Here is a 17,251-nt window from a genome sequence, read left to right on the forward strand (position 1 = left end):
CAATGTTACTGTTTTGAAATATATGTATCTTTTCAAGTTTTCAGCTCGATGTCAAACATATGACTGACTCTTGAGCATATTTAACTAGCAAAAATCCACAATGGTATAACCATGTTAAATAAAAGATGCCCAAGTGTGCACCTTAATGCATGTCTTTGAACTGTATGTTAATATGTACATGTAGTGTACCTCTACCTCTGTATGTACTCACTCACTTTTTATTATTATTTGTAAATATGTGTACAAATGGTTGGGAGGTTTTTTTGTACTGTTTTTATCAATAAATCTCAGCAACAAAGGAAATACACGCATGTGTGTTGATTTCTCCCTAAGATGGCAAACTGAAACACAAGTTTCCTTGTGGCTCAGGAAATTAACCACTCCAAGTTGATGACTTTTGGAGATTTATTTCCCTGGATGATTGAGAATGCATCAAGACGAACACAACAGGAAGTTCACAGCTTTTAGCAGCTCCCCACCCCCTCACACAAGTTGGCAGTTGGCAGTTAGAAATCAGCAATCATTCACACACCCCCACTCCCCCACTTCTCAGGTAACGACCTAATTTACATATGAATGACTAGCCAATTTAGCTTCCACTTGGCTGAAGCTAAAGCCTAGCTAAAAGCCTGCCAGCCATTTGGCTGGAAGGCGGGTTTTAAAGGTAGAAAGCCAAATGGCTCTCTGGGACTCTAAGTGTTGCAGAGCTTTCTATGACAATATCTACAAAAAATACACTTGTTGTTTGACATGCAACTGCATAGGTTAAATTGATACTGTAAAACATGAAGAAAAAGCTTTGTAGCTGTATACTGACCCATGAAACTACAACACATCACACTGACGCAGGCATCTTTGTCTCTGTGGTAAAAGCTGTAGTCTGGAGATCTGGTGGACGTGGACTGCATTCTAAAAACAATCCGCCAAACAAAACTTGAACCAGCTTTTTTAAAATATGAAGTGCAACAGCATGGTTGGTTCATGTTTCATTGGCTATTTTGGCAAAGAGCCGGGAAACACATGTCACCAAGGTATCTCCCAGGTTTCAACTGAGTTGAAACTCTGATAACAGACAACACACTGTGCAAAAAAACAGAATCCAATCTATATTTGGTGGGTGATGACGTCTTAAAAGTATATTATATTTCTGAAAACAACTTTATAAACTTTATAATACAATAGTAGTGACACAGCATGATACCCAATGACACAACATAAATAACATGTAAACACTAAAGTACCACAGGTGATTTTTCTCCTTGGAAATTTTAACTAAACATATAAAATAGCTGCTTAATAATTTAGTTGAACAATTACTGAAGTAATTTAACTTTTTACTTGTCAGTAACTGCAAGACTGAAAAAAATATTTTTCTACTCATCTTGTACCTGGAGTCTTTAATTAGCCACGTGAACACAGCTTTCCCCACCATGTAACTGCATCATCAATTTCCATCCACGGTTTTGTTCTGTCATATGATGTGAGAACAAATACTCCAGTGATGCTTGTTGGGCTTGTTAGCAGCTGCCAGTATCTCCTCTGTAGCCTGTTGTACTGGAATGCTGTGTTTTTACCTCTAGTTTGTAAAACAAATCTATTGTTTTCACATTTACAGAGAGACATCTTTACAGATGGACATGATAATGATAATGTTGAACTAGTTTCAGGCTTGATGGCAGACTAGGTTCAGATCTTATTTTGAACTAGACTGAGATTTTATGTCAGATAAATTTTGAATGTAAAATTACTTCCAGATTTGATATTTAGTTGGTTTCAGACTTGTTGTCTATTGTGGAAATCGTGTGCATTAAACAGAGGTAGTCACATTGCTAGCATTTTCTCAAGTGTTTATTCTTGTGAGAAGAATTGTGAATATCTCTAAAATATCGATAGTCTGCGTTCTACTAAAGAATTCACCAGAAGAGAGGAAACTGACCCTATTACCACAATGTCTTCCTTGCATGCTTATTGCCATATTGCCAAGGAGAAAACCAGCAGCCTACAAAGGTTAGACACAGTTCAAAAGGCTATAAGTAGCAGACAGGTTAAATAAGAACAGGGGCAGGAAGTAGGATACTGCCTCAGTTAAGGAATAATGCTGGGGTAAAGGGGTTAGACGTAATTTAGATACAAGAGAAAGAAAGCTGTATGTAACAAAATGATCTTCTACATGTTGAAATAGTTTTCAGATTTGATGTCAAAGTTTCAGATTCAAAGTGAAAGTAGTTTTAAATGCCAAACTAGCTTTAGATTTGATGTTGAACTAGTTTAAATTTATGTGGAAGTGCTAATACAGTTATATCATACACAAGTGATTTAGAAACGATAGGTACACTATTATCACTATTACACAACTGTAACATGACTAATTCAATACATATCAAATCAACCACATTGATTTATTAACTATTATAGTTATTTTATCATGAGATGTTTGTGCATAAATAAGACAAAAAAATTGTTGTCTCTTTGTACACCGCCTCCATGAAACAGGACAATAAAAACACATGTAAGTATCTGAGATGATCTTTTTGCAGTCCAGTCTGGACTTTGGACTTCATGTCAACACCATCTATCATCACATTGTTTCCTTATTAATTCTCATTTACGTCTTCAATTTACCCCATTTTTACCTTTCATCTGGCTGTAAAGGTTGATAAGGTGTAGTCGTCACCCTGCTGGGCAGATGTGGGTGGTGCTAGCACCCAAGTTTCTAAATGATGACATAGGATGTGGAAATTCATGCTCTAGCTGCGCCTAAGAATTTCAAGTATATATCTAAGCTACTTTAATCTCAATGTCTAAGTCACAGGTCATATTTTCTAAAACTTTTGTGAAGTTAGTTACTGTCAGTTACTTCAAGAGGAAAGTCACCTAGGACTGTCAAATGTACATGCATCTGATGGAGGCTGAGGGAATATTGCTGGCAACCACCAATATTTGTGTAATTTCCCAATGATTTCATGGGGGGATGAAACCAACAGACATGCTGGGTCTCCAACTGCTGCATTTGTAACAAAACAGACTAGAACAACAAACTGCAACTGAAAGACAAAACACAGGGGATACACAAACAAACATGAAGTTTTGCTGTTTGTTTCTATGTGTGTCTGTGTAGGTGTGAGTGTGAGAGAGAAAAAGCAAAAGAAATAATGTGAGTTTGTCATGAAACATACTCGAAAATGAGAGTGAGTGTGGTGGATTTTTGGATGACATGTATACAGGTGTACCTGTATACCTGACTCCTGGTGTTCGTGGCATGTCCCACCAGGAGGACGCTCCGGGGCAGACCCAGGACATGCTGGAGAGATTATATCTCGCCTTGGTATTAGTTGGTGTTGACACTTTGATGCATTTCTGCAGCTCATTCATGATTCAGGCTGTGAAAGTTTGGGCGATTATCAACAGGTTTATCTACTTAATGTCTGCACGTCATTGCTCCTTGCATCTTTGGCATCTTTCTGTTTATGTCTGTAAAAACTACAAACTCTTTTAGAAACATGCTTTCTTTAAGTCAGTGTCAAAGGTGCGAAAACTGACTGCTACTAAATGAATATGGAGAGAGCCAGAACTTTATTTTTATTGGTCACCTGAAACCTAAATACGTAGTCAACAACTTTTATGTGCTCTAATAAGGAGCTTGTCATGTGAAAATCCTCCAGACACCTTCTGTACAGAGTGTAGAAATAAGTGTCAAAATGATCCGGAAACTATATTCAGAGTCAGAGAGACAATTATTCAGCAAAAAATAAAAACCATGAAACAGTTTCACAGTTAAAGGGTTTTCATGTGGAGATCACATTCATTACTGCATTCCCGCACCTCCTTAAACTCAGCAGATTTCAAGCTTTCACTCCTTAATATTTAATATCATCTTTCTTTAAATATTAGGCCTTTCCAGATTACACCTAAATTATTGTTTTCTCAGATATTCCACTTTATATTATGTACTTTAAAATAACAAATTTCCACAGAGCACAGAGAATTGATTTTTGTTACTTTGATTTAAAGCCAGTATCATGTCACGCCATCATCAAATAGAGGGCGCTCTAACATAAATAGATGTGGATCTTTGTGTTTTCTTTTTCAGCTCCAACAACAATTCTTTAATCTGCACCTCTTTCATGAGCCTCATTGTACTCTTACTGTTTTTATACATACAAGCTGCAAAGTTCCTTCATCTAACTTTTCATCTTACATGTGTAAGAGTGAATGGTCTGGAAAAAAGAAAATATCCAGTTAGCGTGAACATGCCTTGTTGATGTCAGACGACAGAGGAGAATTGCCAGAATGCAAAAGGGACTCAAATAACCAGAAGACCACACGAGTTTCACTAAGAACAAAAGACGGGAAATACATGTCCTGGTCTAATGAGTCTGTGATAATGATTACTGCTGTGACCTTCATTGTGACTTGAACGTGAGTAAGGAACAGTGGTGAACCAGCAACTAATGCACGCAGGGAGTGAAGGGTGGTCTGTGTGGTTCCATCGAACGGAAAATTGACTGTGGCTCAAACAACCAAAAAGGTTGATGCTGGTTCTGAAAGAAAGGTGTCAAAATGCATGGTGTATTGCAGTTCATGTGAGGAGGAGGCTAACAAATTTGAGATGTTGACTTGGCCTTTAAATTCCTCAGATCTCAGCACACCTTCAGAAGTCCAGTGGGGTCTATACCTCAGTGGGTCAGGGCTGTTTGTCAGTAATAACATCAGTGCACCAATTAGATCTGCAGAGGACTGAAGTAATTATAAGCCAAGGAGTTGAGATGTTGGAACACTGCACATAGTGTATTATGTGTATGTGGGCTCCACCCTGTGAAACACTAGAGTGCACATAAAACCTGAACACAATAAACAACCATTTTGGATCTGACCTTTATATACAGTACAACCAGAAAAATCACAAGGACATTTGTTTTGTTTTTTTAATTACAAATTAACAGATATTGGACAAAAACTTAAACAAATAAACAGTAAAGACTAAAAGTACAAGTTGTATGGGTGCATGTCTGCTTATTGTATGTTTGTTGATTATGCTGTTTTATAACCACGTTCCTTTAAATGTTAAAAACAAACCACAAATAACTGCTACAGCAGCAAAAATTAAACACAACTCCTTAATGTTAATGTCAAATAACAACTTAAAAACGCAAAATACATATAGGGTATTTAGTTTCAGGCAGTAACACGTTAGTGCTCCAGTTCTGCCCTCGTGCAGATTGTAACACGACTACTGTTGGAAATGTTTCAACAACCTGACTTACAGTGAGCTCAAACTGCACCCGTCTCACAGTCTGCGAGTTGAAGTAAAACATGGTTACACACAATTTCTGTGCCTTTAGGAAATTCTGCAGAAGTAAATCAACACTGCCTAAAATAGATTATTATGAAGGTGTAATTTTACATTACATATTTTGCAATATTAGGTAATTGTTATTTTGTTTCATTACGCATTTGTTTTAATTAAAACTTACCCTCCAAAAATAAAGATATAATTTTTTTAGAGAATTGATTGCTGACGTACAAAGCTCCAAAATATTGCATCTACATAGTTTTTAGTGCAAACCACTTTTGCTTAAAAAACCCCCCAAAAAACACAACAACATCAACAACAACAAAATAAAGCAACAAAGAATAGCAGGTACACACGTGCACCACTTGATTGTTCTGTTTTTACATTGTTACCAGAGTAACAAGCCAAGCGTTCAGACCGTGACCTCTGAGTCAGCTACAGAGCCACGTCCCCTGAATGCTGCCCATCCTCTTCTGTTCCCATTTGGAAGACACAGGTAGTTTGTTATTATTACCTGTTATTACTCCCAAGCCTGGATAATAGGAGGAAGCATACAACACTTTCAAAGCTGCTCAGGACATGACTGAAGGTCACATACATATTAGGGGTGCAACGATACACAAAATTCACGGTTTGGTTCGGTTCGATACTTTGGTGTCATGGTTCGATATTTTTTTGATACAAAAAAAATGTTCATGCCTTTTTAATTTGTCATTTATTAAAATTATAAATATATATTTTAACTCAAAAGTACAGTTTTTAAATTTAATGTTGCTTAAACAACAAAGTAATGCAAAAATAAATCTATCTCATCGAGAAAACATTCATCTTTGGAAAAGAGAGTTTATTACAGAGAAATGGCTCTTTCCAAACTAAAAGCTATACTATACGCTTCTTCTGGGCTATACTCTCAGCAGCATATTAAACATATCAGGTCCCCATAAGGAGAATCGTGTGCTAACGGCTGTCTAAATGACTCGGGTAAAGTTTGTAGCATGTGTGCTTGTTGTTTTTGTCTGCTTCCACTTGTCTTTGCACTAGGATAATGTCGGAGTAAATGTGCAGTCATATTTGTTGTGTTCCCACTAGTGCTGTCAGCGTTAATCTGAAATGACGTTAACGCCACAACACGGCAAATCTCCGTTAACGAGCTACCGATCGCCCCGTGTCTGAGGCTGGATGGCCAACACGTTAACGAGCTAACTGCGCTAACACACTAGCTCCCACCCATGTAATTGAGCATTGCGTGGCACATCCAACATACTGTTTTACTTTAGTCCATGACGCGCTTACCTTCAGGGTCATACGTCACATGAAGACCAAAATAGTTCCAAACGCCAGATCTGAATGAGGGTGGGGGAGGTTCAATTTGCCATGTTGCAAGGGGAGCTTAGCTTCTGTCTGCTAGCTTGCCCTGCACTCAGTGAATCTGCGTTCGACTACTCCGCCTAGGCTGCACTGTCGAGGGCAGATCCACTGAGCGCTCAACACAGACAGCATCGTCAGAAGCAAGGTTGATAAAATAAATTAAAAATTTTGCATTGTTCGATACATATGCGTACCGAACCGAAAGCACTGTATCGAACGGTTCAATATCGATATGAGTATCGTTGCACCCCTAATATATATATATATATATATATATATATATATATATATATATATATATATATATATATATATATACACACAGTGGGGCAAAAAAGTATTTAGTCAGCCACCGATTGTGCAAGTTCCCCCACCTAAAATTATTTGGTGGGGGAACTTGCACCAGAGGTACACTTCAACTGTGAGAGACAGAATGTGAAAAAAAATCTATAATATCTATAATATATATATATATAAATATATATATATTACACATCGAGCAAACAGATCACCAACAAGTTAGAGAAATAATATATTTTACAGACATTCACAGACATTTATTTTACTGCAGAAAAATAAACTTCTGCTTTTTTTATTTTTGAATTTTTTTTTGCAAAGGTCTGCCACAAGACATTTTTGTTGGATGTATCAAAAACAAACAAATAACATGTTTGTAATAATAAACAACATTGCATGATGTAGATAGTGGCCATTTGATTCCCAATTATAAAGAACAGAGGTTCCCAAGAGCCACTGCAGGGGTGCGTGGTATGAAAAGAAAAAAAAAAAAAAAAAGAATGCTTGGACACTGCTAGCATAACTGACAGGTTATTGACGAGGCTTCTTATAAAGTTTGTATCTGTCTTGTGTGAAACTTGTATGAAAAGCATACAAGAGTGAAAACAGATATAAGATCCCTTGAAAAATTATATAAATGAAATGTAACTAAACGTAACTACTCCTGAAATTTTGGAGATAATTTGTAATACTTTTGGAGATATATAATGATATATTTAACCCTTTAAGACCTACCATAGAACCAAGTCCGCCAGAGCTTATATTATATTTTTACATGCTGTGGAGCCATTTTTTGGAGCATTTCAAGTTGCTATACATCAATACAACCATTATAGCCCAAATTTTAATAATATGTCTGCATTAAGTGCATAGTAATTACATAAATTGCAAAAAAGTGCAATAAACTACAGAAAATTTTTAAATCGTTTTTGCTTTTTTAACATATATTTGTAGTTAGAGAAATTTAAGAGGCGTATCCCTCAAAACTGTAAATACAAAAAAAAGTTGCACAACCTAGTTTCCCACCAAAGGAAATTTATTTTAAGTGTCTTCATAGTTTTATTTTTGAGATACACCAATTTTCATATACTGCAGGAAAAACAAAAAAATATATTATAGTGCAAATTTGCAAAATAACAGCATATGCATCAAAATAAACTATTTCCAGCAGTGCAATATGAGTCCTAAGCATCCCAGAAACGACACAGAAAGTCATAAAGTCAAAGATAACTTTTAAAAACACAAGTATAGTCTCATAAGGCCACGATGGTAAAAAACTACATTTCCGCAAAATGACGTCACTTCCGGTTTTGGGCAGGTCATGCCAGACATGTGATAGTTCACGCTGATGGACGTAGGAAGTGTTACGAACAGCTGATCGGATTGGCAAAGCGTGTTTCTGGAATATTATGTTTTTGTTGCTGCAAGTGCTTTTTATGCAGTTTTTGCAAAGCTGTATGTGGATGGAAACTGTGACCGAGGACAAGCTGATGGCATAAGATGTAAGTACAACTCCTCCGGTTTCATATGCAAAAAAAATTATTGCGCTAGCTTACGTGGTTGCAGAGCTACCGGGATTTAAAAATAGTTATGCAAAATGGAGCGTGTCCGCTCCGACCGGCTTTAAAGGGATAATAGATATACATATATAATTCCGTAATTTGTTCCCCCTGTCCAAATCATGAACAAACAGTATCCCATAGTTGTTTATGTTTTTAAACCCATTTTTCAAGAAGATTTTTCTTGTAAAACAAAATAAGTGTGTGTGTGTGTGTGTGTGTGTGTGTGTGTGTGTGTGTGTGTGTGTGTGTGTGTGTGTGTGTGTGTGTGTGTGTTTTTTAGAAGACCTGGAAACGGAGACATTGGTTACACATTACTATCCTTACCATGCTGTCCTCTGGGGCCTCCGTGTTAGATTTGAGTGGGATTCCTCCAGTGTCTCCAGAGTCATGAAGCTGCAATTTCTCTCTCTTTTTTAGACAGAAAAATACAAGGACCAGGACTGCAACAAAAAGCAGGCATATTCAAGATCAGAGCTCACAGAGTGCTTTTATGTGTGGTATACCTACACTATTGTATGCAGCATTGGTCGCTTCCTAATATGCAATGAGCAAACTACAAGAGAACCCCCAACTAACCCTTACAACTTAATCACAGTGGGAGACTCACAAAGCAGTAGGAGGAGGACCACAGGACACAGTATAGTCATAATTCCTAGTAGTCCGAAGGACACAGACCTGCAGGAAAAGGTGAATCAGTCATTTTTCCAAGTGTCCAAAAAGCAACCACACCCCATCTTACCCTGAATCCATATGTAACAAGTGTCACCTGGCAGTTTGTTGCTCTCTGCCAGGTGATTGGCTGAAGAGCTGTGAAAAGGTAGTGGGTGTGTGCGGTGAAGTCAGCGCTCTTCTGTGGAAAAAAACCAGAGGCGATTAATTCAATTTGCACCAGAACGGGGAAACCGGCAGATGTCACGCTAAACAACAGCAGCAGGTTTAAGCTTGATGAGCTGTTGTTAGAATTTATTTAATATTGATTTCTAGTATCAGCTGATATTTGCTGGAGCCAACAGCTGTAAAAGCTGCTGGTCATGATATCAGTTTGGTGAGAGGGAAACATGAAGATGAAACCAGGAGATGTCCTTACTGAATCATCAGAGCTGAAAAGGTGATGAAGAAACAGGTTTACATTTTAGGTGACATGAATGAGTTGAAAGGAAGTTAGGAACTGTTTCTAAGAGACAAATAACCCCAGGATCCTTTTCTAAGCAGCTGACAGCTGGTAACTGTGCAGGGGCGGGTCTAGCAAAGTTTTGCCAGGGGACCAGGTAGGGCATTAACAGGGAGAGGGGGGCACAAAGAAATACTTTTCTTTCTTATTTTCATTTAAAATGTCTGGCTGTTATTAAATAAGTGTCTGAATCTTACAACCAAAGTGTTTATCTGATGTAAAATGTATAGAAATCATACATATACCAACAAGACTGTACATCACTGTCACAACAGCGTTTGTTTTCATTCAAAGGCTTTATGATTTTTCCTATAATACCTGGTGGGCTGGTCTCTGGTCAAAATGCTCGGGCCGATCTGTTGTCCCAGTCCAGCCCTGACTGCATCCACTTTTTCAACATTGACATTCACAGGGATGGACTGCCACGTGGCACTGCTGCCATTCAGTGATGCTACATTTTGTGCAGTGATCTGAAGCTGGACATCGTTGGTCTTCTCATAATCTAATGGCTGGAAAAAAGAAAGACATTTTAAAGTTTATAAATATAAATCAGTTGTATATAGGCTGACTTTGCATTAGATGTGATCCATGCAAAATGCTTCCACCAACATCACTAAATGATAATAATGAATTGAATAATAATCCAGTCTCACCTTTGTGATGTACAAAAGCCCTTCGTTTGTTTGGGGGTCAGTAACTATCCTGAAATTTCCATTTTCGTTTCCTTTAGTAATAACAAACTTTGACATCCAGTTTGATGTGTTTATCAAATCTTTATCTTGAACAGGAATTCGAAGTAAAAGTTTTTCACTTTCATCTTCTTGCACAGTGACATTATACTACAAGAAAAAAAGCAGAGGGGGTTAATTGCTGTTTACTTATGTCAGTAAAAAGTATTTTGGTGAAATAAGTAGAAAAAGGACGCCAAAATCAATCGATATGATTTCAGTTATTCAGCCAAATTACAAACTGACACTTCTTTCAAACACTTACAGATGATTTCATGAAGGTTGGTGGATTGTCATTAATATCACTCAGAGCAATTGTTGCTGTCGATGTGGCAAACAGACCATTTGGTGCACCGTTCATATCCTGGATTTTTACAGTCACCACATGGTTGTCTTTTACCTTTAAAGAAATGTTACAAAGTATTATAATAAAAATATGTTGTAAAGCACTTGCATCATCGATTTCAATAATGCAAGTTTTCAATTACATAAAGTTCACAGGTATCAGTGATGCAGAGGCAGTGCTCACCTCTCTGTCTAGGGTGTTGGTTGTTGTTGTGATGACACCTGTTTCTGGATGAATGGTAAACATGTCTGATCCAGATACGAGTGTATATTTAATCTTCACATGGTCGGTGCCAATTTGGTCTCTGTCAGTTGCACTCACCACTCCCACCACAGTCCCTGTATTGTAACCCATAATCATTTAGAGCAACTGCACTGAAAGTCAAATACAACAGAATCAACTATTACTGTATGTTGTCTTTCTCACCTGCACTACAGTGCTCAGGAACTGTAAAGTGTAAAGGACCTACGAACTCTGGAGCATTGTCATTGAGATCATCTACAATCACTCTCAGGGGGGCTTTCTCATCTAGCTCCGCATTAGTATGCCTGTCAAAAACAATCATCAAAATCTATAGAGGGAAAACAAACAAACGTTTGACTAGTTTGATGCACACAAATATAGAAAGCAGACTCAGGAACATAACAAGACTCCATATGTGAACTGTGCCAGTTCCAGGTTTGAATGAAAAAATAAATAAACAAACATGCTCAGTAGAGGAACAAATACTCTGTAGCTATTTGAATGATTGATAAATCACCTGTTAAAGATGACTGTGGAACATTATTGGAACTCTTTACAAATCTTCTAAATCAGTGTCATCTTCACACTCACATTATATTCTGGGAACTCCTCACGATCCACTGCTTTGAGCAAGAACAGAGCCCCCGTGTCTGTGTCCATACTGAACACTCCAGTTGGATACATATCGACTCCTTCTCCTTCAATAAAGTACCAATAACGGCTGTCTGGGGAATCTGACCCCTGCCACAGCAGAAACCAAATAAAATGATACATATTAAGGAAAAGAAAAAAAGGATTCTGTTATTCATAAAGTCTTTACAATCTGATGTGTATTGACAATAAACATTTGTATACCACAGTGATCATAAATGATGAAAATTAAACATTCAATTCACCCTGCTAATTAGTTTTGGATAGCTCCCTTCATAGTTCTCCACTACATTCAAATTCGCATAGCTCCGTCTTCTAGAGCGGTTCAGGGAGCCTTGGCCTCGTCGCTATGACATTCCAACAAGTTTGGACATGTTAGAAAAAAGATGCACTGTTCCTTCTGACCTGTATAAACGACTCACAATATGCAGTTGCCTTACATGTCTTTTCGGCTTTGTACTGCGGACAAGGTGAACTTCCATCTTTCTTTCCCGTCCACTCTTGTCCTGAGCAGACACAGAAAATATCCGTCCTCCTTCTGCCACTGAGACAGACGTTAAAGCTACGACTGCTCCGTTACTTTTTATTGTGAAACTCGGGTCCTTCACAGTTAACTGCACTGATTTTGCATCACAGCCGACGGTTTCAACTGAAAAGCGAGAAAGTGAAAGATAAAAAGAGACATAAAACACAAAACATTCGGCTTACAACACTTTTTCAAACTGAAGGAATAACACAAATACACAGAGCGGCACCTTTTGCTACTTGGTATCCAGCTGGAATTATTTCAGGTACAATTACGTAGAGAGATCTCAGCAGAAAGCACGACTCCACACAGGACAGGATCTGGAGGTGAAAGTGAGTTTCAAACTGACTTGTCACGTTTAATGTTTTAATACTTCTTGGCATGACAAAAGTGACAGAAAGTAAACATGTATCAATCATGTAGGTGTGCTCTAAAAACAAACTAGAAGCACTTACCAGCATTAGGTAGGTGGAGGAAATCAAAAGTTTCCCCATCTTAGAAAAAAAAAAAGAGACTGACTTTGTCCTGCGTCAAAGTGTTGGGAGTCTGGTTAGTGTAAGTGTGTTAACTCAAGAGCTTCTTCTCTGGTCTATTGCTTCACTTCTCTATCAATGTAAAAAGGCAGGTGTTTCTCAGACGGCACACCCCACTATCGCATGAGTGCTGCTGTTTGACTGAGGATTAATAAAGTAGTTGTGGTAAACCAATCACATGACTACTTCAAGATGACAAAGCAAAAAGATGATATATAACAGTTTTTCAGTTGTGTTGATAGGCCACGTAAAACCAGAGTCATGATAAACAATATATACGTGGCATCTTTTCCTCACCTTTAATGTCTAACGACAGCTCTAGCAAGCATTCTCAGCTTATGAGCATAAAAAACAAAACAAAACAAAGAACACCTGTGTTGGTGGAAAAATGGAAAATGTTGACCAATCAAAAAATCTTCTGGCAACATGACATTTGGATGTTTAGAAAGAGGGGGGAATTTAAGGAGTGATGGTGAGAGAGAGAGAGAGTTTGTGAGAGATTTAGCATGTTTGGAGTGTGTATATGCGGTTGTTACAGTAAAAAATGTACCTTTTTCTAATCAGAGTTTCTTTTTTGTCTGACTTTAGATCAGTTGTGCTAATACAGTATGTCAAAATGAAAACATAACTGTAAATTCAGACATGTGAGGTTATGCTGAAAAGAATGACATAAGTGAAACCTAAAATAGGACTGAACTAAACAAACTATGACGACAATGACAGGCCACTGAGTGTTTGCTTTCAGCAGTTCAGGTTCATGCTCATGTCATGTTTAAAGTACTTCACGTTCAAGGTTTTTCATTCACCTGTTCGGGTTTCATCTTATGTCTCGTGTCATTGTCTCCATAGTTTGTTCAGTTCAGTCCCAGATTAGGTTTCACTTTTGTTTGGTCTCGCCTTGTTTTTCTGTTTTGTTTTTTCTTTTTTTTATCAGCCGTAATAAAGGCTCACTTTTTGTTTGATCATCAGTTTATTTCTCCTATGCTTGCTTTTAGGTCCGCTCCACAAACACATCGGCCATGACGGCCGTGACAATTTTGTTTTTTCTGGGACTTCTTTTATACCACTGTGGTTGTGAATCTTACTTCACAGCACAGGTAGTCTAAATCTCAAATAGCAACAAGCAAGGTTAGAGAGTGCATTAAAGGTGAAAGTGAGTTTCAAACTGACTTGTCACCTTTAAATGTTTTAATGCTTCCTGGCATGACAAAAGTGACAGAAAGTAAACATGTATCAATCATGTAGGCGTGCTCTAAAACCAAACTAGAAGCACTTACCAGCATTAGGTAGGTGGTGGAAATCAAAAGTTTCCCCATTATTGGAAAAAACAGACTGACTTTGTCCTGCGTCTGGGAGTCTGGTTAGTGTAAGTGTGTTAACTCAAGAGCTTTGTCTCTTGTCTATTGCTTCACTTCTCTATCCATGTAAAAACACAAGCGTTTCTCAGACGGCACACCCAAGTGGAATTTTAAACAAGCGAAATAGCTTCGGGCTGTGCTCGCTGGTGTCTGCTGAGAAACCTCCCTGAAAGTTGCAGATATTCACGTTTTTTTCCCCACCAGCAGGGGCAACATGTCTATTTTACTGCAAGACATTAAACCGCAACTAAATGCTTTACTATTTCCCCATGTAGCATTATTTATATAAATCTGTGCATATAGAGTATAAACAATATTCTTATAACACTACAGCATGCTGCAGGTACACGTATTTGAAGAAATACTGGTCTGCCTGCTTTTTTTTGTCAAGACTTGTGTGCAGTAATGAATTAGTCATTGCTCATCAGGACTAATACAGTTTCCTAATACAACACATCTACCAGGATTCACAGTTGTGGCCAACCAGCAAACCAACACTAGTATCAACACTAAGATTTCGCTTAAACTCCACCAAAAACTAACCTTAGACCGAACCAGTTGTCACAAACAATTTTTCTTATTGCGACCTGGAAAAAGTAAAAGAAAGTCAATAATGATAACACTATCTATGCACTTCCTAGGAAAATGTTTTAAATAAGTCAGTGTTTCATAGCTTTTCTCATTACCAATAAAGCCATTTGAAGCTTACACAGCTACATTCTCGCTTGAAAATAACTTAAACATTTATTTTGTGACCCAGACAGAGTAATAATTCAAACTCCGCCACTCTGTGTTTCTCCGCTGCTGCCTGGTTTGCGTTTTGGACGAAATGGATTCTGGGATATTGCATTTTGCCATTTCGAGCTGATTGGAGACCAAAACAGCCAATCAGATTTTTTTTGCATCCAAGTCTGTAATTGGCTGTTTTTTTGGCACAAATATATATATATAACGGTGTACAGAAAGAGTTGAGCGTGCACAGGCAGAAATGTTGAGAGCGCGAGCAACACATTGCGAGTGAGCGCAAATGCAAAAATCGAGCGAGAAGGGCTGCTATTGTGTGTGTGTGTGGATAATAGCAAACACTGAAATACATTTTTTGCACACAGCAATTAATTTTGTTCACTCAAATTCAGCTTTTCTTTGCTCAAAATAAATTTCTCCTCAAAATGCTACACTTGCACCTGCAATTTTTTTTACGTGTGCTCAGAATAGTGGCACAAAACTAACGCCATACGTAAAAAGTCCAAAACATGTAAAAACTCCAAAACACTTAAAAACTCCATAGCACTTACAAACTTCGAAGCACGTAAAAACACAACAGAAGTGCTCCAGGATGCTAAGCGCAGTGTTGAGCTTTTGTTACCTAGTGGCTACACAAGCCAGGAAGTACCAACGACCGGATTTGGTGTGCGGTAGTTACAGGTAAACAGAGATTTTTTTTTTTTTAATTATTTGAATATATATGAGTGCTTGTGTATAAATACACAAACAATACACACATGCTTTCAATTGTGTAATTTAAGTGATCTAGGTAGCTCTGTTTTGGAAGTTCATTAGATCTGACATTAAGACAATCAGGTTGAAATCAAGGAATGTAAGAAGTCACTTACATCAAGATAACAAGTATGGAGGGAGGCACACAATATTTTGCATCTACAGAAACAAGTCTGATTGCAGAGGAAAAATGTCAGTTGTCAAAAATGTGTTTATTCTTCTAAAGTGTATGTAGCTTCATATCTCCCATACTAGTGTTGAGTTGTTACTGTGGTTTAACTGTTGTAAATCATAAGATGGTAAACAATACAGAGCTGTGTAATCACAGTCCTACACTCCATTTACTTTAGATACAAACTAGTGTGGCTTCGGGGCAGTAACCAGCTAAAATAAACAAAACATCACTGAGCCAGTTAAACCTACTATGCAATCCTACAGCTGACTCAAAGTGAAAGTGAAAAAAAGAGAAAACAAACAAAAAGTCTACACATTCTCTTAGGGCAGCAGATCAGCAAGTCCCTTGCAAGAAAAAAAGAAAATTGCACCACAGCAGTTGTAAATCCGAGTTAAGTTTTGTGATGATAATAACTTCAATAATAAAACCTGTATGCACTTTTTTTTTGCATATTTATTATTTTTTTAGATACCTTTCTGAACTACAGAAATAACTATGTTATGTTTTGATTTGATTTTTCACCTTCTACCATAACAAAATCATTATTGATTATGTATTAATATATATTTATTTATTTTATGACACAATATATAAACATTTTGTATTAAATTTAAATGTTAATTAGTTAGCGTTATTACATTTGGGTAACTGTTAATATTAGAGATATTTTTATCCAGAGTCCAGTTTGCAGGTGCTGGATCTTCAGTCTTGCTCTCAGTTTTTATTGTCACGATGTTGATGCCTGTGTAGGCGTTTGGTTCTTCAAGATCACCACTTTTACACTCTTCAGGGGTTTCCAACTCTAGGCCTCCAGGGCTGGTGTCCTGCAGGTTTTAGATCTCACCCTGGGTCAACACACCTGAATCAAATGATTAGTCCATTCCCAGGCCTCTGGAGAACTGCAAGACATGTTGAGGAGGTCATTTAGCCATTTAAATCAGCTGTGTTGGATCAAGGACACATCTAAAACCTGCAGGACACTGGCCCTCAAGGCCTGGAGTTCGACTCCTGTGCCTTAGGGGTTCCTCTTGTTTTCATGGAGCCTGCAGTGCAACAGTAATGTGGGCATGTTGGCACACAGGAACAATTGCAAATATAAAATGTAACCTACAGCCTACTTTATGTGAAGAACTGTAGACTTTAACCAGTTTATTGAATAATCTGAAACTCTTGAGAAAGAGTTTATTAATGGAATGACCCCAGAGAGAATGGTTTGTGAAAATTGAAGGAAAAATAACAAATCGTCTACATAAAAACAGATTTTATGTTCTACACTCTTGCATCGTATGCACTTAATAATTATAGCCTGTCTAATTGCTGCTGCTAGTGGTTTGATAAAAATTGCAAACAGTGAAGAGGAGAGTGGGCATCCCTGCCTGGTGCCCCTCTAGAGACAAAAATTGGAGGATGTTTGGTCATTCAGCCTGACAGATGCTTTTGGGGAATTATATAATATTTTTAATCAGTTTCTGAAACAGTTTCCAAAACCAGATTTGTGTAGAG

The 17,251-nt window shown here is 37.7% G+C and overlaps 1 protein-coding gene and 1 long non-coding RNA gene across 3 annotated transcripts in view; one reads left to right on the plus strand and one right to left on the minus strand.

Annotated features, from left to right (window-relative positions):
• Window positions 1-5,252, plus strand: part of LOC145425701 (uncharacterized) — a 36,241-nt gene extending 30,989 nt beyond the window's left edge. The window contains exon 2 of the long non-coding RNA XR_013906433.1: window positions 5,180-5,252. This is a non-coding gene — a long non-coding RNA (uncharacterized LOC145425701). The remainder of the gene's footprint in view (window positions 1-5,179) is intronic.
• On the minus strand, window positions 3,555-14,155 carry LOC113018467 (desmocollin 2-like protein). Of its 2 annotated transcripts, none has more exons than XM_080298920.1 (14): window positions 13,996-14,155; window positions 12,415-12,505; window positions 12,100-12,308; window positions 11,905-12,006; window positions 11,600-11,749; window positions 11,192-11,336; window positions 10,949-11,103; window positions 10,685-10,819; window positions 10,345-10,530; window positions 10,010-10,200; window positions 9,287-9,370; window positions 9,128-9,195; window positions 8,845-8,960; window positions 3,555-5,825 (listed from the first exon to the last, which is right to left on the minus strand). In XM_080298920.1, exons 1-14 carry the CDS (start codon window positions 14,032-14,034, stop codon window positions 5,814-5,816), a joined length of 1,683 nt encoding a protein of 560 aa, XP_080155046.1. In that variant the 5' UTR covers window positions 14,035-14,155; the 3' UTR covers window positions 3,555-5,813. The 2 variants fall into 2 exon arrangements, with proteins under 2 accessions (XP_080155046.1, XP_080155047.1); XM_080298921.1 differs by lacking the exon at window positions 13,996-14,155 and adding an exon at window positions 12,641-13,087.
• Between the last annotated feature and the right edge of the window lie 3,096 nt (window positions 14,156-17,251).

This window comes from Astatotilapia calliptera, chromosome 3 (genome assembly GCF_964374335.1).
Source record: "Astatotilapia calliptera chromosome 3, fAstCal68.1, whole genome shotgun sequence".
Classification (NCBI taxonomy): domain Eukaryota; kingdom Metazoa; phylum Chordata; class Actinopteri; order Cichliformes; family Cichlidae; genus Astatotilapia; species Astatotilapia calliptera.

Excerpts from the sequence above, each read along its gene's own strand:
- LOC113018467 (XM_080298920.1), bottom strand. The coding sequence starts at position 14,034 with ATGGGGAAACTTTTGATTTCCACCACCTACCTAATGCTG. Across the intron at positions 9,371-10,009 it reads ACCAGAGACCAGCCCACCAG|AAGAGCGCTGACTTCACCGC; the intron begins GTATTATAGGAA and ends TTTTTTCCACAG. Across the intron at positions 9,196-9,286 it reads AGAGAGCAACAAACTGCCAG|GTCTGTGTCCTTCGGACTAC; the intron begins GTGACACTTGTT and ends CTTTTCCTGCAG.